At 53.9% G+C, this 21390-nt stretch overlaps 1 protein-coding gene across 6 annotated transcripts in view; it reads left to right on the top strand.

The window, feature by feature from the left end:
- The window catches only part of NEURL1B (neuralized E3 ubiquitin protein ligase 1B), a 44932-nt gene that overhangs the window by 5081 nt on the left and 18461 nt on the right, over positions 1–21390 (top strand). For 3 of the 6 annotated variants that reach the window (XM_085002465.1, XM_005674572.4, XM_085002466.1), the window contains exon 2: positions 17967–18512. In XM_085002465.1, coding sequence (XP_084858591.1) covers positions 17967–18512 — 546 coding nt within the window. Of the gene's footprint in view, positions 1–17963; positions 18513–21390 lie in introns of all 6 variants that reach the window. The other 3 variants (XM_021076640.2, XM_021076639.2, XM_085002464.1) reach the window with 1 other exon arrangement.

Genomic DNA, 21390 nt, shown 5'->3' with positions numbered 1-21390 from the left:
TTGCTTTTTAGGGTCGCACTTGCGGCATATGGAGGTTCCAAGGCTAGGGGTTGAATTGGAGCTAAGCTGCCGTCCTACACCACAGCCACAGCAATGTCAGAACCAAGCCATGTCTGTGACCTACACCACAGGCCATGGCAACACCGGATCCTTAACCCACTGAGTGAGGCCAGGGATCAAACCCGCAACCTCGTGGTTCCTAGTCGGATTCATTTCTGCTGTGCCACGACAGGAACTCTAAGTGTCATCTTTTTCTGTCTGCCTTTAGGTTCTTCTGTGGTTCAGTTGCCCCAGGCCACCCTGATCTCTGCTTAAGTGCCATGTGCCCAGGCTGGGGTGACTCTGGGGTGTGCCCTGCTCTGCAGTTTCCTGAGAGTGCCTTTATCTGACATCTGTTGGGCATCTGTCATGCGCTGGCCCAGGGGTTCAGCCATGAATGGGATGGACAGCCACGGGCAGCCCCCGTGAGCCAGCCAGTGGGGCAGGAGGGATCGGATGCTCTAGTAGAGCAGGTCACATGGTCGGGCACATCCGAGACCATAAGGCGCTGCTACCCTGTGCCTCAGAGAGGGAGGAGCCGGTGCCCAATGCCCCAAACAAGGTCTGGCCACCAGATCAAGTGGTCCCTCTGCTGTGGGTCATGCACAATCAGCTTTTTAAAAAAATCTTTAATGGCACAGAAGAGAATAAAAGATAACACATTGAGTACATTCGCACAGTAAGAGCACTTTTGCCTCAGAAACTTGTGTTTCAGTGGTGTGTGTGTGCACACCTGTGGGTGTGTGGTGTGTCACAATGTCTAGTGCATTTCTCTCCCTGGGTCGCAGTGGTTAAGGGCTGTGTGAGACCATGCACTGGTCCGCAGCAGTTGGAGGTCTGGTGTCCGGGTCTAGACACGCATCTTGGAGTCAAGCTGCTTAGGTTGAAGTCTCAGAGGGGCCGTTTGCCAGTGTCGTGAAGTTGGGCAAGGACTTCCCTCCCTGGGCCTCGGTTTCCTCCCTGGAAGTGGGGGGATGGGAGCTCCCTGGTGGTTGGTGGTGGGGGGGGTGAGTATTAAATGGAATGGTGCAGGCAGAGGCTTGAGCACAATGCCCAGGGCGGTCGCTGTCATGGTTATTGTTGCCACCGTGGAAAGGCAAGGCCTCAGGCCTGCCCCTGGGGTCCCTGGACCAGGCCGGCTGACAGGTGCCCTTCACTTCCTGCCTTGAAAGCCCTGCCCCAGGTGACCCCGAGCCTCGAGCCGTGGGGCTGGATTGGGAGGCATCCCTTTCATGGCGCTGACAGCAGTTCCCCAGGGTTCCTGGAGCCCGACCCAAGACACCTGATTTCTGATGAGAAGAATCTGCCTGGTGGGTTGCATCTTGCAGTTTGCACTGGCTCACCAGACGTCCAGTGCTAGTGGGAGAAACTAACAAGGACAGGGCACTTATGGTAGGTGAGGGAGGTGAGAGCCCAGAGGAGGATGCCAGGAAGGCTTCCTGGAGGAGGTGCTGTCCAGCCAAGACTAGAAAGCAGAGAAATTAGGAGTTCCCATCATGGCTCAGTGGTAATGAACCCAACTAGTATCCAGGAGGACTCGGGTTCAATCCCGGGCCTCACTCAGGGGGTTAAAGATCCGGCGTTGCTGTGAGCTGTGGTGTAGGTCACAAACACAGCTCGGATCTGGTGTTGCTGTGGCTGTGGTGTAGGCCGGCAGCTGCAGCTCCGATTCAACCCCTGGCCTGGGAACTTCCATATGCCATGGGTGCGGCCTAAAAAAAAAAAAAAAAAAAAAAAGAAAGCAGAGAAGTCAGTCACAAAGCAATGGGTGTTCAAGGCAGAGCATTAGATGTGCAAAAGGCTGAGGGGAGGGGGAACAGGGGGTGTTGGGCAGAGGGAGGGGGAGCTACAGAGTTCTGGGGTCCCAGTACCAGTCGGGGTGGCAATAGGAGGTCAGGGTGCTGGGTGAGATAAGGTCAGAGGAAGAGGGGTTTCTCGCCAGCCAGCCTACAGTCAGGAGACGTAGCTTTCTCAGAGGCCACACTCCCCGCCGGGATGCTGGGCTGTTTGCTGGGCTGGGCTGCAAAAGACTGCGCAGAACGGGCTGTTTAATCTTCCCCGCGAACAAGAAGAGTCAGCTCTGCCCTCTTTTGGACCAAAGAGCCGTCTGGACTTGGTGGTGCTCTCGGAGGGCTTAAAATAGCAGCCCAGAAGCCAGGTGTGTGGTGAGGAAGCAGAGGGGGGAGGAGGGGGCCCGCGTGTGGTAGGTCGTGAGTGCCCATCCCCGGGGGTAGAGCCGAGTGGTTGGAGCTGCGACACGCCCGCCCCATGCCAGGTCCTTTAAGCCATCAGGACAAGCCTTCCAGAAGTAGCCTCCCACTTCCCAGATGAGGAAACTGAGCTCAGAGAGGTCTTGAGACCTGCCTTGGGTCAGGTGGCGAGGAAGGGACAGAGCAGAATGTCACCCCCCACCTGCCCAGCCCCCCAGCCCCTTCCCGCATCATCGTGGGCGGCTGCCTCCTGGGACCTCTTGGTGCTGCTGCCCTTTGTCCCTGTCCTGAGCTCCTGGCTCCCCCTCCCCACAAGCTGTCCTTCCTGCAGGCATAGCTTCTTACCATCCGTGTCCTGGGAGGCTGCATCACCTCTGTCCCCAGCTGCCAGCATGAAACTGCCCGAGAAAAGGTCCATCTCCCAACCCCATCCATTGCAACCCAGGCCTGGAGACTTTAAAAAGATGGAGGTGGCCTCCTGGAATCCTGCCCTGAGGAGAGGGGTGAACGGGAGCTCCACACCCCTTCCTTCTGTCCGACTAGGGCTCCCGATGTGTCTGCCTGGTCAAAAATAATGGCCCTTGCTTGGCCACCCCCTGCCCCTATTGGCAGGTGTCACCTTGTACCTACATCCTTTCCCTCGAGCCCAGGTGTTTGCAGGCTTATTCCCCACCCCCGCCACCCCCCAGAGCTCCAGGCAGCCCCTTCCGGTCTACTGGCAAGAGCAAGGGGCCAGGCTGAGAACGCTTTGTTGCCCTGCACCCAGGCTTGCCTGCAGACCCGGAGCGTCCTGTCCCCCTGCTGTGCTGTCATTATTAGCAGAGTTGGTCATAGCACGACGGGCTGGGGTCCTCCATCCTTCGGTCTGAGTCTCGACACTGCCCCTTATTATCCAGACAAACGGCTTGACCTTCTAAGCTGTGATTCCCTTTTCTGCAGGAAGGAGATAATGATGCTCCCGTAAAGCATCTGACAGATAGTGGGGGCTCACAGGGGGCACCTCTGAGGATTATGTGCTCCCGAGGCAAACAAGCCCCTGCTGAGCCTGGCACTCCCAAGGGAGACAGACACAAAAGAATAATAATAACCAGGAGCTAGTATCTCACAGCCAATCTGTGCCAGACACTGTTCCCAGTGGGTACCTGCATTTAGCCCTCAGGACAAGCCCTGTGAGAGAGCTACTATTTTTAGTCCCATATAACTGTGGAGAGAACAGAGAGGGAAAGTAACTTGCCTAAGGGCACACAGCTGGGGTAGTCCAACAGGATTCCCACTACAAGGAAGGGATATCGGTGCGGGATGGATGACTGGGAGGGAGGGCATTTCACATTCGCCCTGGAGGCCTTCATAGTATTGAGCAAAAACCCGTGAGCATTTAGACGTGTCTGGCAGATTTGTTTTCAGTTGCTCACCTGCTTCTGAGGTTGTTAGTCTCACATCCCCCTCTAGGGATGGCAGGGCGGGGGTGCTCTCCAAGTGGCTTATGGGTTCACTGTGTCAGCCCCAGCTGATCGTCCCCAAGTCTGATATGTAGATCTCCAACCTCCTTTCAAAGCCGGCTGGGGGCCGGCTGATGTCCTGAGGGTTTTCTGAAGAGCACATCAAGGGCCAGGTCAGCCCCAGCGGCCAAGGCCCCCGAGCAACCTACGGGGGACCCCTGGAACCTGAGAGCTGCCTTCAGATCTATGAGGCAGGGGAGCTGACTTGATGGGGAAGGGCACTGCAGAGCAAGCACAGACTTGACCAGATGTGTGTGGACATCATGGGAGACTTCGATTCAGTCAAAGGAAGAACTTTCTAACTGTGGAAGCTAGCCAGAAGTGGAATGAGGGCAGGGAGGGGAGCAAGTGCCTTTGGCTGGAGTGGCACTAGTATTTAGCCCAATTTGGGACTTGACATGGACTTTGTAGAGGCAACTAGAGCTGCGGGAGGACTTGTCCATGAAGGTGCCTTTTTTGTTTGTTTGTTTAGGGCCACACCGCAGTGTATGGAAGTTCCCAGGCTAGGCGTCGAATCGGAGCTGCAGCTGCCGGCCTACACCACAGCCACAGCAATGCCAGATGTGAGCCTCGTCTGTGATCTACTCCACAGCTCATGGCAACGCCGGATCCTTAACCCACTGAGCGAGGCCAGGGATGAAAGCTGCGTGCTTGTGGATGCAGGTCAGGTTCGTCACCACTGAGCCACAACGGCAACTCCTTAAGGTGCATTTGACCCTGGGATCTTAGAGGAAGTGCTAGAAAGTGCTTATCTGCCGAACCCCTCAAGAACCCTTCGTAATCTTTCACTCGTATAATCCCCCTGCCAGTTCTGCATGCTGGGAGCTTTTAGCCTCATTTTATAGATCAGGAAACTATCGATCAGGCCAAGAAAGGTGAAGTCACCTACCCCCTCTTGGGTCTGTTTCCTCGCCCGTGACCTCCCAGCCTCAGCACTTTTTCACACGTAGCAGCAGGCCCTTCTGAGTGGGCTTCGTACCAGCCATTCTTAGACCTTCCTCCGCTTTTCCTCTCAGTCCTTCTCCTTCATTCTTCTTGTTAGCAGGACTCAGGGCAGCTCAGAGATGGCCTCTTGCCTCCCCTCTGGGCAGACGGGGGAAAGTTCTTTAATGAGTAAGCCAAGTGGGGCTATGGCGGGGCTGGGGGGTGTCTGGGGCAATACCAGCAGTTGGCAGAATGCCCGTGGCCATTAACGAGCGTGTTCTGTTTACCTCCTCAACGTGACACAATGTTCGTATCGCAATTACATCCCTTAGACACATGTTCCCTTTCCTTTTCCCCAAGGAGGATGGGTTTTTGAGATGGGTGGGCACACGCCTGCCCCGGGTCTCCAAAGCCAGGTCTGCCTAGTAACTTTCCACTCCGCAGGGGCTGATCTTCACCCCCCAGACGAGCTTTGCTTCCCCTCAAGGTTCTGGGTGATTCAAGGGCAGGAGCAGGGAGAACGGAATTTCCCCGTCTCTGGGGATGGTGCAGGCTTCATCCCCATAGTCAGGTCACTCAGGGGCTCTGTCTCCAGGACCAAAGCGTGCTCAGAATCACCACGCCCCGCCTCTCATTCGACCGATCGGGACACTGAGGACCAGAGCCTCGTGAAAGGGCACACAGATTACAGATGGGGGTCTTTGGCTGAATCCCAAGAGAGGTGGTGGAACGAGAGCCCTGGTTTTGGAGGCAGTCTTGTGTTCAAATCTCACTTCTAAATCTAAGCTGTGTGACCCTGGGCAAGTCACTTCCCCTCTCTGAACCTTCAGTTCTCGTCTGTAGGTAGGATGGGGATAATGATGGTACCTCCCTCTTGGGGTTGTGATGAGGAATAAATAGGAGGCTCCATGAGAAGTCTGAGCCTACTTAAGACGGGGACTCCATAAGGGCACGTGTCTCACCCTCTTTGCCAGAGGCGACTTTGCATTCCTTAAAGGCAAGTGATCTGTGCTCCTGCAATTGATGAAGGCGAGAGGAGCAGTAGGACCAAAGAGTCCTGTTGGGTTGTATCTCTCAAGTCCCTGGGATAGATTCCTAAGGCAACTGCTGGCTGGCTAGGGAAGCTATTCCCCGGAACGGTCAAGAGCATGCGTGGCCTTCGGATTCAGATCTAAGTGGGATCCTCACCCAGCTGTTTGCCTGCATCATGACCTTGGACCAGCCCCTTCTCATCTATGCCTGCTGTCCTCATCTGGGAAATGGGTTCATATGGCTCTAGAGAGACCCTCATAAGCCAACACCTCTCAGGTCATCAGAGCTTAGGATGTATGGAAAGGAGATGCTTCTTAGGGCTCCTGAGTTTGCATTTCCAATATGTATCCTTTACCTCGGGTCAGGGGGCAGAAGTCCACACAGGCTTTCTGCAGGCATCCTCAGACTATGCTTACCAGCTCTCGCGAGAACTCAGGCAATTGGAGGCCAAGCTGACAGAGGCAAGGGAAAGAGAAAGCTAGATCTTTGGAGAAGGAAGCAGAGTGGAAGGGACATCCTTGAGTCACTTCCCTGTGGGCTTCAAAGCCAAACATGGCAGGGAAGGACTCAACTTTCGTTGAGGACCTACTGTGTGCCAAGCATCATGCCCTGTTCCTTCCCTGTAGGGATAACTTCTTTGCTTTACCTGAGCACCCATAGCGTCTTCTTCCTAGCATGGGGGGCCCAGGCTGGTATGGGTTCTAATGCTAAGCCCACCACTTCCTGGCTGTGTGACCTGGGGCAGCTCTCCCAGCCTCTCTGAGCCTCTCTTCCTGGATAGCAGTTGCCTCCTTCAGCACTGTCAGGAGGATCGCAGGAAGTCCGGTGGGGGTTGGAGGGCCAGTCCCAGACTTTATACCACTACCACCCCTTCCCCAGGAGGAGATCTGCCTCTCTGAACATGCCCCGCCTCCAATTCCCTTTTCAGAACTTGGAGACGTTAGGCCCTGGGGCTCCATCTGCCCCCACCCCACTGTAATCTGTCACCGCTTTCCCTTTTTAGATGTTGCTTATTGTTCATCCCAAGTTCTGCCAACCCATGGCCTTTGAGTTGCTCAAAACAGGCTGATTGATGACATCCATTCCCACCCCAGCCCCTCCCTGAAACCAAGCCAGGGCCTCACCCCACCTCTTTCCCAGGAGGTGGCTGAAGCATCTTGTACATAGACTAGTTTTTTGTTGTTGTTGTTCTTTGTTTTTTTCTTGCAGATCAAGGGATAAGGAAGAGACTTTGGGGAGGAGGGAGGCATAAATTAGGAAGGATGCAACCATCAGGGTCAGAAAGGACCAGATTCAAAAATCTGGTCTGCTTACTACCCTCATAGGCTGGGCGGCCTCTGGCCAGGATGTCTGTCTCTCTGGGCCTCAGTTTCCTTGTGTGGAAGCCACCTGGTAGGGTGTGGTCATGAGTGAATGGGCCGTGTGATGAGCCCCTGGCACACACTGAAAGTGCCACAGAGGTGGGCTCCCACTCCTTGGGGCCAGCAAGCACTGCCCAGTCCTGGGGCTTGGGAAGAACGTTTCCTCAGTTCCAGAAGCAAGGGCAGCAATGTTCAAAGTGAATTTCCAGCACAGCTTTTGATCCTGAAAAGCAGGGCCCGTGGCTCTCTTGTTCCAAAAAGTCGGGACAGGGGCCCTTGCAGGTGCCCGCCTGGGGCCGAGGTTAGTGAACAGCCAGGCTTCTGGGCACCACCCAGGCTGGGGGAGTGGCTGCTCTTAGGACAAAGAGAAGGAGAAAACTGGCCGATCAGCTGGTTTATCAGCAGGCAGCTGCCACAAGCTGCCTGGAAGGAGAGGCAGGTGCCAAGGGGCAGGGCTGTGCCAGCCGTTGGAAGCAACGTTCGAAACCTGGGCTGGTTTTCCCACTCCTGCTAGGCTGGCTCATTTCGATAGGCAGGGACAAGAGGAACGGGCAGTTTCTTTGGGAAGACCCAGGCTGCGACTCTCATTCTTCAGAGCAATGACTCCTCAGGGCTTCCTTCTCGAGGACCTTAACTTCCTCTGCTCAGCCTTTAAGACCCTTTGTGCAAGTTCCCGTAGTGGCGCATCGGTTACAAATCCGACTAGCATCCATGAAGACATGGGTTCGATCTCTGGCCTCGCTCAGTGGGTTAAGGAGCCGGCATTGCCATGATCTGTGGTCTAGGTCACAGATGCGGCTTGGATCTGGCGTGGCTGTGGCTGTGGTGTAGGCCAGCAGCTACAACTCCGATTGGACCCCTAGCCTGGGAAACTCTATATGCCGCAGGTGCGGCCCTAAAAAGAAAAAAAAAAGAAAAGACCCTTTGTGATGCAGCTCCTGAGTCCCTCTGCAACCTCCCCTCTCCCTGGTACACTATTCCCGGCAGTTCCCCAAGAGCACTGAGCTCGTTCACGCCTCCGGGCCTTTGCCTATGCTCTTCCCCCTGCTTGAAACACAGTTCCCCATCCTTTATCATCTGCCCCCCTGCCCAGCCACGTCTTCCTCCGAATGCAGAGGGACCCCTCTGAGAGGCACCCCAGGGCCCCCCCTCCCTGCTGACCACCCTGGGCAGTCATGGTGTCTGTGTCCAGCCCCACTCCTGGTCTCCTAGCTCCAGAGGCAGGGACCGTGTGTGACTCTGCAGCCAGCACAGTGCTGGCACTGAGCAGATGCCTCGTGAATGTTAGATGAGGGAGCAAGGGATGTGCTCGAGAAGGAATGAGGGCACATCCCCCCACACACCAGCTGCAGCAGTGGGGCCCTAACCCTGGGAGCCGGCACCTTTGAAGTTGGAGTTTCCTGGGTCCCTTTATCAAAAAGAGGGGCCCAGCAGAGGGTCGGAGCCAGGTTGGGAATCCCGACTCTGTGGAACACACTCGGAGGGAGCATCGCCATGACCTCAGCCCCTGGGAACTCGGTGCATCATCCGAACCCACTTGAGCCAAGAGGGCTGCCACTTAGGCCTGGAAGGAGTGGGCTTTTCTCCCAACGAGCAGTGTCGCGTGACGTCCCCCGCACCCCACCCCGTCCCGGGCCCCACCCCTGGGGGCTCCTCGCAGCTGTTGACAGCAGCCGTGGGCCTTCCCAGCCGCGCTGCCGCTGCCCGGGGTTCTGTTTGCAAAGAATAGGAGCGGGGAGGAGCAGGGTGGCGGTTTCCAGCGTGCGCTGGCCCCTTTCCATCCTGGGTGCCGGCCGCCCAGGCCTCTGAAACAGAGATCAAAATCCCTAGGCTGGCGCCTGTCTCCTGGGTGCATGTCACTGCCCTGTTTGGCAGAGGTGAGGGAGGGTTGGTTATTTTGTTTCTAGCCCGCTTTCAAACCTACCAATAGAAAAGGTGCTCTCTGTTGCCAAAGGAGACTGATATCCTCGCCCTGCTTCGGGTGGCGGGCAGCCCTGCCAAATGCCAGCCTCGCCTGTTCCTCTCTAGAGCACACAACACGTACACATAGGCACGCAGGTGCACCCCGCTTCTTCCTGCCACTGCCGCTTGAACTAGAGACTTCTTCCTGGAGGCCCCAACATCTGGGGCTGGATGTTGGGTGGGTGCAGAAGCCCCTGACGGTGTACTTCGAATCGTGCCTGTGGAATGTGAGTGTGTTTCAGGGGAGAGAGGCTGGTACAGCTCTCATAACACTTAGCGAGACCCATGCCCCCCGCCCCCAAAGACCACAGCTGGGGCCTTGGAGAGGGGTTGGGGGGGTGCGGGTGGGGGGAAGGGCTGAGCCTGGCCCTTTCCTGCCACCACCCAGCTTTGCTGCCTTGGTTTCCTTATCTGGAAAATGAAGGCGGGGAGTTCCCATCGTGGCTCAGTGGAAATGAATCTGACTAGCATCCATGAAGACGCAGGTTCAATCCCTGGTCTCGCTCAGTGAGTTAAGGATCCGGTGTTGCCATGAGCTGTGGTGTGGGTTGCAAACGTGGCTTGGATCTGGTGTTGCTGTGCCTGTAGCGCAGGCCAGCGGCTACAGCTCTGATTCGACCCCTCCCCTGGGAATAAAGCAAAGGCCCGAGCCGGCAAGCGACCAGGGCTCAGTAAAAGGCCAGTTAAATCCTCTGCTGAGAGGGAGGGGACAGAATAGGCTGTCCTGGCAGTTGACAATTCCCTTTCCCGGTGGAGCGGAATCTGCTGAAAATTTCAGCCAGGATGCCATCTGCTGAATGCCAACACGCTGGGGGCCATCATCTCGGCGGCCAGAGAAACCCGAGCTGTTGCTTCCTGCCATCCTCCTGGCAGTAAATGCCATTTCCTTGGGCTCTTTTTAGATCAAAGGAAAGGCTGGGCTGGGGCGATGAGCGGGCATCATTCAGGGGGTGGTACAGTGCACATTTGAGACTTTGCTGGGATGGCTTAAAAATAGGTCTCTGTCCTTGGACACATAGGGAAAGCGATCCTGGCATTTTCAAGAGGAGTTTCTTGGCCAAGGTCGCCAGCCCCCCATGGGAGAACTGTTGCAGGATGTAGTCCCCAGACCCATAAATTAAAAAAAGAAATAAACCTTTTCTCATCAAAGGAACTAAATAAGGTAGCTAAAGAGAAGGGCCAAGGGTTAAATGAACACCTGCTATGTGCCACACGCTGTACCTGACACGTTGGCCTCGTTCGTCCTCACAGCAATCACGCAGGGTGGACATGACTCTTACTAGTTTTCTAGGTCTGGTTAGGAGGCCCAGAGAAGTTAGGCATGTACTGCAAGATCACACAGCTATGAATTGACAAAACCAGAACTTAAACCCTCATCTGTCTGGCTCCAAGCCTCGTCTCTTTTAACCCCCTCTCAAACTGAGATTTAGAAAATAAAAGCCTGGGAGTTCTCGTTGTGGCTCAGTGGGTTAAGAACCTGACTAGTATCCATGAGGATTTGGATTTGATTCCTGGCCTTGCTCAGTGAGTCAGGGATCTGGTGTTGCTGCCGGCTGAGGCGTAGGTTGCAGATGTGGCTCAGATCTGGCGTTGCCGTGGCTGTGGTGTAGGCCGGCAGCTACAGCTCCGCTTCGAGCCCTAGCCTGGGCACTTCCATGTGTTGCAGGTGCAGCCCTAAAAAGACAAGAAAAGAAACAGAAAAGAAAAGCATAGGAGAGATGGAGTGATATTCCCCGTAGGAATAGCCACCCCTGGAACAGCTCTGAGGCCCCCTGCCTTCCCGAAGGACTAGCCCAAGGCTGGCAGTGGCGACATTTGTTTAGCCAGAACAGAGTTCCATCCTCCCTAACTACCCACAGCTACTCCTCACCCACACCCTAAAATTTCTGCTCAGACATTTTCAAGTTGAGGCATTGCTTCCTTGACTAAACGCTGGGAGGACCCTCCCCTCTGGTCTAAGCGGGGGCTGCTCAGCCTTTGGATAATCACCGGGGGTGGGCCAGGACGGTCCCCACCCTCCTAGGCATGGGAAGGACCTGCAGAGGACTCCCCTTGGTCCCCACCTCCCCCTGCCTTGTTCTTTGGGTTCTTGGGCCCCTCACTGGCCGGAGACAGCCCCCACATAAGGCTTTGCATGAGAGAAAGGTCTGGTCCCTGGCGTGTAGGGACCTCTTTGCAGCCCGAGGTTTTCTCAGGCACAGGGTGTCCATCTCAATCTAGTTCTGGCCCCAGCGTCCAGGAACCTCTGTGCCTGTGGACTCAGCCATTTGGGGGAACAGCTGACGTGATCACCAGGAGGGGAACGGCAGGGGACATTTTGGCCCTCGGTGGAATATTCTGCAGCCGCACATTATAAGCACAGCGAATACTCAGGAGCCACGTGGGGAGAAATGCTTTTTTGTGTCCTGTTGAGCTGGGAAAGAAAAGGCAGGAAGCACAATTGAATGTGTGCTCTGATTGCAATGCGGCTAGAAAAGGGACTCAGGGCTACTTCGCGCTTAGTCCTTCTCTGCTACTTCGGGAAGAAAGTGGAAACAGGAGGAAAGAGCCCTGGTCTGGGGTCAGCCAGAGCTGGGTTTCCATCACCCTGTAGCTGCAGGAAGTGTGCTTTTTCCTGGAAAATAGAGGAAATCATCCTGTAAGTGAAGATTTGTTTAGAGAATTAACTGTAACCATGAACCAAAAACATCCGCAGAAGACATGGCACCTGGCTGAGGGCCAGGGGGCCATGAGAAATGTCATGCAAGCGAAAGTGTGAATGTGGGGAAATGGGGTGGATTTTTCTCCTTCTTCTCAAACGTCCTGTACTGCGGCCACAGTGTTTATTGCAGTAATTGAAATGACAAAGTTCAGGTTTTCCACTGGCATCTGCAAGCTCGGATGTTCTGTGGAGGCCTCTGGAGTCCATGGCCAAGGTCGTCTGTTTCATGGAGCAGTCACTTGCCCTGAGCTGAGCTAAAAGCGGACGCTGGGGTCCAATTGCCTCTTGTTGTTCTTTTAACTGTTTTCCATGTGCGTAAATAGCACATCCTCTTAGAAGCTTTTTCACTCTGCTTTTCTTTATCTCACATCAGGACTCTGGCCTCAGAGGAGGTTTAAAAAGAGGGTTGGATCATATAGTCTGGATAACAAATATGTAAACTTCGCTTTCCTTGGCTGCCTTTTATCCTAACATATAGCTGGTTTTGCAGGCAACTTACTCTTACAGTAACAAAGCAGGGAGTTCCTGTCGTGGCACAGCGGAAATGAATCCAACTAGGAATCATGAGGTCGGGGGTTTGATCCCTGGCCTTGTTCAGGGAGTTAAGGATCCAGGGTTGTCGTGAGCTGTCGTGTAGGTTGCAGACGCAGCTTGGATCCAGCGTGGCTGTGCCTCTGGCGTAGGCCGGCAGCTACAGCTCTGACTCGACCCTTAGCCTGGGAGCCTCAATATGCCTCTGGTATGGCCCTAAGAGACAAAAAAAAAAAAAAGAAAGTAAGAAAAAGAAAAAAGAAAAAGGCAGTATTTCTCCCCACACCAGCCTTCACTGAAATCACCAGGCCACGATGAAGGAACATTTGCTTAGGATTCCCAAGCCAGTTTTGTGAAGAAACTCTCTGATGGGGAGATAAGGTTGGACAAACAACAGAGATGGGAGGGGAGATAAAAAATAATCAAATAAGGGTGGCTTGTGGTCTTTGGTGCTCAGAAGGGCTTTTGATCTGTGGTCCTATTTAATGTTTCCTGGAGGGTTTGCCAGCTGCAGGGACCTTGGAGAGAACCCGGCCTTTTGGACACGGGAGGGAGCTGCCACCCAGAGCCGGGTGGCTGGTACAGGGCCCTAGCGTGGGGAGAACGCGGGTCTGCCGTCCTGGGCAGCCTCTCCTGATGGTTTACACCCGGATGGCATCTCCCCCACTCATTTGATTTTTGTCCTGCTAGTTTTGCTCTCCAGGGAGCCCTTGCTCATATCCTTGCGGTTCTGGAGATGGCCCGCAGCCTGGCTCAGCCGGAAGCCCCTCGTGGCTCCCTCTCCCCTATGCTGTGCGTGCTGAGCCTCTCGGGCTGGCATTCAGGGCCTTCCGGTCTAGTCCCTGTGACATCAGCAGCAGCCCCCTCGTCCCTCACCCCCGTGAGACAGTGGCTGCCCAAGCTCAGACGCCCTCTGCCACACCTGCTATGGTCATTTCTCTCCCCAAGTCCAGCTTCCCACACCTCTGCCCCTAGTGTTCCCTCTGCCTGGAGTGTTCCCTCTCCTGCCTGAAGACCTGACTCTGTGGGCATCCCTCCCCACCCCCCAGCCTCTAATTGAGTCTGGGGTCTCCTCTGGGTCTAATAGCCACCCCCCCAACCCCCCTTCCCCCCCCCCCACTGATGGCTAATGGGGTCTTTGCTGGTGTTGTCGGTCCGTGTAGTTGATGTTGTCCATCTGTGTGTCTTCTCCACGGAGAGGCTCAGATCGCCACAAGGGCAGGACTGTAGGATCCCCTGTGGACCCTCAGTGCTTCGCACCAGCAGATGCATCTGCAGGAAAGATGGATGGATGGACAGATGGATGCGTGGACGGACAAATGGATACACGGATGGGTGAACAAATGAATGGATGGATGGATGCAGGAGGGATGGACAGATGGATACTGGGACGGATGGATGGATGGATGAATGATAGATGATTGGATGGATGGATGGCTAAAGGATGGAGTGCACATTTTGCTGGATGCCTTCCAACAGCCCAGTGCAGGGCAGGCCCCCCTCTCCTACATCAGGGGTCCCTTCTTTCATCCTGTGTTGATTCCTACAGGGCAGAGAGAACATAGTGAAATAACTAAAATGGTGGGATGGAGGCCCCCCAGACCTGGCTTCATTTGCAGCTCTGCCTTTAGCCAAGCCAGCTGTGTGACTTTGGACAAGTCACTCAACCTCTCTGAAACGCTGTATTCATTTGCGAGTTGGGGACGATAGTAGTCCTATCTCAAAGGGTTACTATAAGGAGTAAATGAGGTAATGCCTGGCAAGTAACCAGGCCAGCGTTGGCGTCCCATACCCTGTTCCTGATGCATGATGACTATCATTCAGGATGGTTTTGTATCGGAAATCTAGCCCAACCTGGCTTATAAGCAGACGAGGGCTCCCCTACCTGAAAAGTTTACAGTGATCTGATTGGCTGCACCTGGGTCACACTCCAGTTTCTAGAGTTAAGATGAGATCAGCCCACTAGTTGGGGGCAAGCTGGCTCTCCACAGGTGCATCGGGGCACAGGAACAAGAAAAGGAGGAATGGGTGTTTGCTGGGCAGGTCAGAGCAGGGTGTGCCCATGGGGCTAACTGCTGTGGGAGCTACAGAAAACTAGAGTCCTTTTTCATGATGGCCCAGGGCCTGTGGGAGATGGTGCATGGCCAGGGCTCCCCTGGGGTAGGGGTGACCTCTGACATTCTCCCTCCCTGCGTCAGAGGTGGTCAGGCCAGAAGAAACAGGTTCCTGCCCAGAGCCTAAGTGACCTTGAACTTGAGCAGGTCCTCTCCCTCTGGAGACCCATGTTTCCATCTGCAAAATGACCTTATTCGAGGAGGTGCTCTCTGAGGTCTGCTCCAGCACTGACCATAAGAAAGGCAGCAGCACGCATGTCCACGTGCCCGGTGTGTGCCAGGCCCTTGCTGGGCACAGGGGAGACACAGGTGAAATGGACAAGCCCCTGCTCTCCGGGCTCCATCCGGGTATCTCTCAACCCTTTCGTACCACCTACCTCTCTGCCTTCCCTTTGAGGAGCTGTTACAGAACCAAAAGATCTTTTAAACATTTTTGCATTTCAAAAATATAGTTTAAATTATATTTGTCATATATAGTTCAAACATCCAAAGCAAATACAGTCTTTCTTCAGTATCCTGGGGGCAGGGGATCTGTTCCAGGATCCCACACAGATACCAGAATCCTCAGATGCTCAAGTTTCTTGTATAAAATGATGCAGTATTTGCATATAACCTACACATATCCTCCTTTATATTTTAAATCAGCTCTAGATTACTTAATACCTAATACAATGTAAATGCTATGTAAATAGTTGTAAATACAATGTAAATGCTATGTAAATAGTTGCCAGGTCACAGCAAATTCAAGTTTTGATTTGGGGAACTTTCTGGAATCTTTTTTCCCCCAAATATTTTCAATCTGTGGTTAATTGAATCCCCTGACACAGAACCCGAAAACACAGAGGGGGACTATGTACTGAATGTTTTTTATTTCTCTCATTAAGAACTAAAACCTTCAGGAGTTCCCATTGTGGCGCAGCGGAAATGAATCCGACTAGGAACCATGAGGTTGCGGGTTTGATCCCTGGCTTCACTCAGTGGATTAAGGATCCGGCTTTGCCGTCTTTGCCGTGAGCCGTGGTGTAGGTTGCAGGTGCAGCTCAGATCCTGCATTGCTGTGGCTGTGGCTGTGGCTGGTGGCTATAGTTCCAGTTCCATCCCTAGCCTGGGAACCTCCGTATGCCACGAGTGTGACCCTAAAAAAAAGCAAAAAAGAACTAAAACCTCCAAATCTACCTTCCAAAGATATTCAGAATCAGACCCCTTCAGACCACCGTTACCCATACCTGCCCCCCTCCCAGTTTGAGTCACCATCGTCTCAGCCTTGTCTTAACCCCCAGCTCCCCTGCCCACCCCCCTGGCCAGCAGTCCACTCTCCACACAAGGGCCTGAGCATTCCTGCCACTCCTTTGCTCTAAACCTCCAATAGTGTCCCATCTCGCTCAGAGCAAAATGATTACAGAAAAAACAAACCACAACCGCAGGACCTCCTCCCCAGCCCCCACTGCTCCAGCTCTTCTCTCATCTCCTGCCGCTCCTGACACTGGCTGATGCCATCCAGCCCCACCAGCACATTCCCACCTCAGGGCCTTTGCACTTGCTGTTAACTCCTGCCTGGACTCCTCTTCCCTCCTTCAAGCCTCTGCTCAAAGGTCATTTATCAGAGAAGCCCTCCCTGAACATTCTGTCTAAGATAACCCTCCTTTCTGCCCCCTCCCTTGACTGCATCCCTCCAGGCAGAGGATGTTTTATTTATTGCCTGACTTCGCCCCCCTAGAATGTCAGCTCCATCCTAGTGAGAACCTTATCCTCCCCCCTGGAATGTCAGCTCCATCCCAGTGAGAACCTTATTGATCTTGGTGGCGGCTGTGTTTCCGGTACCTGACACACAGTCTGGCCTATACTAAATGCTCGCTAAACATTTGTTGAATGACTGAATAAAGTCCCTTAACTTTTTTTTTTCTCATTTATTCTTTTTTTTTTTTTTTTCTTTCTTTCTAGGGCCACAGCTGCAGCACTTGGATGTTCCCAGGCTAGGGGTCCAATCGGAGCTATAGCTGCCGGCCACAGCCACAGTCACAGTCACAGCCACAGCAACACCAGATCTGAGCCACATCTGCGACTACACCATAGCTCATGGCAACACCGGATCCTTAACCCACTGAGCTGAGGCCAGGGATAGAACCCACATCCTCCCAAATGCTAGTTGGGTTCGTTACCACTGAGCCACAATGGGAACTCCCTTTCTTAGTTATTCTGGGCTTTATTCCTTGTGTTCTGTTTTCTGTGGGTCCATGGCTTCTGTGGGAGGGGTCTCCCAGCTTCCCAGCATGAATTCCTACCTCAGCAACAGGGGCTTGCTTCCCCTGGGGCCTGGGGAGGGGAGCCACGGCATGCCTGCCTCGTCTTTGCTTTTCCCCCTTCATTTTCTCCTATCCTCGCTTCCATTAGCCTCAGTGTTCAGGGACCCCCACCATGTGCCTAAAGCACAGTGAACCCCATGGCTGGCGTGGGAAGCGTGGTCCTGCAGGGGCCTCTCACTCCCTGGGGTCGCCATTCTACAGGCCATTGTGAGCCAGGGGCTGTCTGTGATCTGTGAGCCTTTGCCATGAAAACTGTACTCAGCTGCTGCTGTGAGTGAGCAGCAGAGACTCTGCAGTAATTACCCACCCGGCCTCCTTCTGGGCTGCCAGAGCCTCCCAGGAACTGCCCCTGGATGCGCAAGGAGAGGTGGGAAGGATGCGGTCCCCACTTCCAGACCTGGCCCCGTGTGTGGCCAGCGGCCGGCTCCTTTGAAAGGAGACTGTCCCAAGATTCTCCAGGTCCTTCAGGGCAAAATTCTCATAGAAATGAATTATGAAAGGTGTATGCTCTAGAAAAGCCATCCGTGTTTAGAAAGAACACTTTCGTTTTCTATGGGTAAAGGTGAAATCAGAGTCCTGATTCTGTGGGGGGGGGGTCAGAATTCCAGCTGGAGTTTCCTCAGTATTATGATCCTGTTATTAATTGCCTGTGAGGCACATACTGTGCCAGGCAGTATTCTAGGAACTTTATCCACACGGCTTTTTTTTAGCAGCAAGGTGAGCTAGGCAATGTCCCCATTATACAAGGCAAGGAAACAGGCTAGAGAAGAGACAGGGTCTGCCGCCTGTTACACAGCCAGGAAGGGCCAGAGTGCACTGAAATCGCCTTGCTTTTTCATAAAAATTACACAGAGCAAAGCAACCGAAGACCCCTCCACCATGACTCCCCAAGAATCCAAGGCCCTTGTTGCCTTTAAGGGCCTTTGCAGCTCAGAAGTGGCTTTTGGAGGAAGCCTCTAGATGTGGAGCAGTTGGATGGGGACGGATAAGTCAGTTGACCCCAGTCTGGCCGTTGTGACAAGTTCAGTGGTGTTGGCCTGTCTGGGAGTGAAAGAGCTTGGAACAGTACTTCACTGGACGGGGACACACACACACACACACACAAAGCCTCACACTTTGCTCATCTGCGAAGTGGGGATCGTGACTTTGCCGTGGCAACCTTGGGCTAGAACTTTCTCGGTGACTGATCTCATTAAGATGGAATTTTAAAATGGAAATGATTATTCAAAGACAAATCGGGGCTGCAGAGTTGCGAGGGGGCCTAACCCTCCTGCCTGTCTCTTCCAGCAGACACAAGCCCTCCTGCGCGCCTCCTGGCCACCCGGCCTTGCTGCGGCCCCGGCCCAGAGCGGCGCCCGGTCCTGGGCGAAGCACCGCGCTTCCACGCGCAGGCCAAAGGCAAGAACGTGCGGCTGGATGGCCACTCGCGCCGGGCCACGCGACGCAACAGCTTCTGCAATGGGGTCACGTTCACGCAGCGGCCCATCCGGCTGTACGAGCAGGTGCGGTTGCGCCTGGTGGCCGTGCGCCCGGGCTGGAGCGGCGCGCTGCGCTTCGGGTTCACGGCGCACGACCCGTCGCTCATGAGCGCCCAGGACATCCCCAAGTACGCCTGCCCCGACCTCGTCACACGGCCCGGCTACTGGGCCAAGGCGCTGCCGGAGAACCTGGCGCTGCGCGACACGGTGCTGGCCTACTGGGCGGACCGCCACGGCCGCGTCTTCTACAGCGTCAACGACGGCGAGCCGGTGCTCTTCCACTGCGGCGTGGCCGTGGGCGGCCCGCTCTGGGCGCTCATCGACGTCTATGGCATCACCGACGAGGTGCAGCTCCTCGGTAGGTCGCGGTCCCTGCAGGAAGGGGAATAGGGTGGCGTCAGGCAGTAGGTCCCGGGGCCCTTGGATGAGTATCTAACATTCTCCGATACGGGGGGCTCATTTTGCCAGGGGTCGTCTAAGCAGTTGACACACTTCAAGTCATTTATTTCTTGCGACAAAAGGCCACCTCTGTTTTCCGATGAGAAAACTGAGGTTCAGAGAGGTTAAAGGACTTGCCTTGCAAAGGCAGGATTGGAACCCTCGGGGTCTGGCCCGGGTTCATTCACTTGCTCATTCACGCCTTTCATCCATTCCTGTGCTCATTTCTTCCTTCCTTTGTTCACTCGCTCACTCATTCATAGACTCACTCATTTGCACATGTATTTATTCATTAGCTCATTCATTCACTCACAGTCCACTTACTCAGCAATCAAACATATGCCCTAATCCTCTCCTAGCTACCCTGCCCAGGCAGCGAGCAATCACAAGCATCATATCAAGGTCCATGGTTAAGGGCTCAGGGTCCACTGGGTAGGCAGGCAGAGAGTGTGACTCGGGCTCCAACAGAGAAGACAGCCGCTAATGCTGAAATTCTGGTCTCGTAAGAACTCATGGGGGTAGAAGTCTGCTGCTCTTATCTTAAGACCCTATTGCTTTCTGTCTGTCTCTGTCTCTCTCTCTCTCTTTAGACTTTTTTCTAACTGAGGTACAATTCACATACCAGAAAAGTACCATTTTTTAAAGTGTAGAGTCTGGTGGCATTCAGTTGGCAGCCATCACTTCTATCCAGTTCCAAAATATTTTCTTCACCCCAAAGGGAGATCCGATACCCATTACGCTGTCACTTCCCATTCTCCCCTCCCCCCGGCCCCTGGCAACCACTGACCCGCTTTCTGTTTGGACCTTAGCTCTTGAACTCACAGGTTGCACCTGAGCCAACCCAGCCTCCATTTCTGGGGGTGGGGGTGGTGGTGAAAGGAGCTCAGGTTTCTCAGGGGACATATCCCTATGTGTCATTTACCTGCGGTGACTGCCCAGATCTCAAGTTTGAGTTTTGACACATGTATACCCCTGTCTATTGCCCAGGAAAGTTCCTGCCTGCCCTTCTGAGACAGCCCTGTTCTGATTTTTCACCTTAGATGATTGTGCCTCTTGTTGAACTATATGGAATCAAATAGTATATGCATTCACGTCTGGCTCCTTAATCTCTGCACAAGAGCTTTGCGATTCCATCCAAGCTGTTGCCGTGTGTATCAGAAATTTGTTCCTTTTTCATTGCTCAGGCGTATTCCATGATCTGGATGTACCACAGTTTGTATTTTAGAATGTCTGGGCCCTTTCTGATCTTTCGGCCCTGCATCTGGAGGGGAAACTCTGGCCCCAGGCCCTTTGCCCACCACCCACATCATCGGGAGTGGAGGGAAGATGCATGCGTCCAGGCTCCCCCCCTCCCCAGAAGAAGAAAGGCAGCAGAATTTCTGAGCAGTTAGGAGCAGAGAGTTGGGAGTTGTACAGACCTCTGCTCCACACCTGGCTCTCCACTCGCCAGCTGTGTGGCCTTGGCCAGGTGACTGAACCTCTCTGTGCCTCAGTTTCTTCATCTATGAAATGAGTTAGCACCCACCTCATGGGATTCTTGGCAGGGGGACGGGAGACAGGAGATAGTACATGAAAGGGATGTGGCACAGCGCCTGGTACATAAAAGGCGCTCAAGAAATAACAGCAAAGAAGCATCTCTGCCCGCTTGCACGTGGGCCAAAGCACGGGTCTGCAGTCCCAGCTGAGGCAGACCAAATGATGAAGAGCTACCCACCCTCCAAGCTAGGGCCTTACTTGGGCATTTTAACCGTGTTCTCCCACGCTCTTTTCCATGGAAGGGCTTGGAGTTTACCCTCCAGGAAATGTGGGCTTCTAAAACCTCCTTGAGATCCCCTGTCCGTCTGTTTTGGAGCTCTTTCTTCCTGTAGAGCAGGAAAACAATCACGCCTCATTCACCTGCTCCCTCGGACAGCCCACGTCTCAGGGTAACAGCCGAGAAATCACAGCCACTCCATAATCAGCACCAGTGGATAGGATGTCTTTTTTTAAATGCAAATTGGAAGCAGCCTTTGATGAGGGAATGAGACTGAACAAACCCGCAAGGAGCCACGGGCTCTTGCCCCCATTTGTTCACTTGTTCATTGAAGGAGCCTTTATGGAGCCCCTCCAGCATCCCACGCCCCCTGGAGGGAAGGAGCGAGCCCCCTAGAACGTCAGGGGCAGGTGGCAGACACGAGCCTCAGTTTCCACCTCTGCACGTAGTGCCTGCGAGGTGCTGGGTGCCTGGGAGCACCCAGCACGATGTTCGCAAATCCATGCAGAAGGGCAAATGAGATGAGAAGGAATATCATCTCTGGGCGATGGGGTCGGAGGTGAGTTTCACTTCCTTCTTTAAACCTCTATGAGTTATCTTTTTTAATATATATGTAGAGCGCTTATATTACTTTTACAATCGGAAAGGGCAATAACATTATTTTCCTTTCCGAAGGTTATATGAGATAATGGAGAAGTTACCGACATGCGGTCAAAGCTCAGGAAATATTTCCTTCCCAGGGAAAGACTATATTGACATTGGTTACAGCTGGGTAAAGGGACGAGGGGTGGTGTTTTTTTTTTCTTTCAGCCCCTCCCAAGTTATCAGCAAAGATTTATAATCAGAAAAAAAAGTATAATAAAAACAAGAAGAAATCCAAACAGACATGATTTTGTATGGTTTGAGTCCACGTAATCAGGACTCCGCTGTTGCCAGCACAACGCAAGAACCCCAGGAACCCCACCATAAATGGGGTCCCTCCCCCTCCCCCCAATTCCTGGAAGAACTGGGCTTCGGAGGGGGGCATCCACCATATGAAGTGGAT

Source organism: Sus scrofa, chromosome 16, assembly GCF_054392235.1.
Source record: "Sus scrofa isolate SSC_HxYL_T2T_F1_AM1 chromosome 16, Sscrofa_HxYL_maternal_Yorkshire_Landrace_v2.0, whole genome shotgun sequence".
In the NCBI taxonomy this organism is placed as follows: domain Eukaryota; kingdom Metazoa; phylum Chordata; class Mammalia; order Artiodactyla; family Suidae; genus Sus; species Sus scrofa.
The sequence above is the reverse complement of the archived record's forward strand: the minus strand, read 5'-3'. Positions and strand labels throughout refer to the sequence as shown.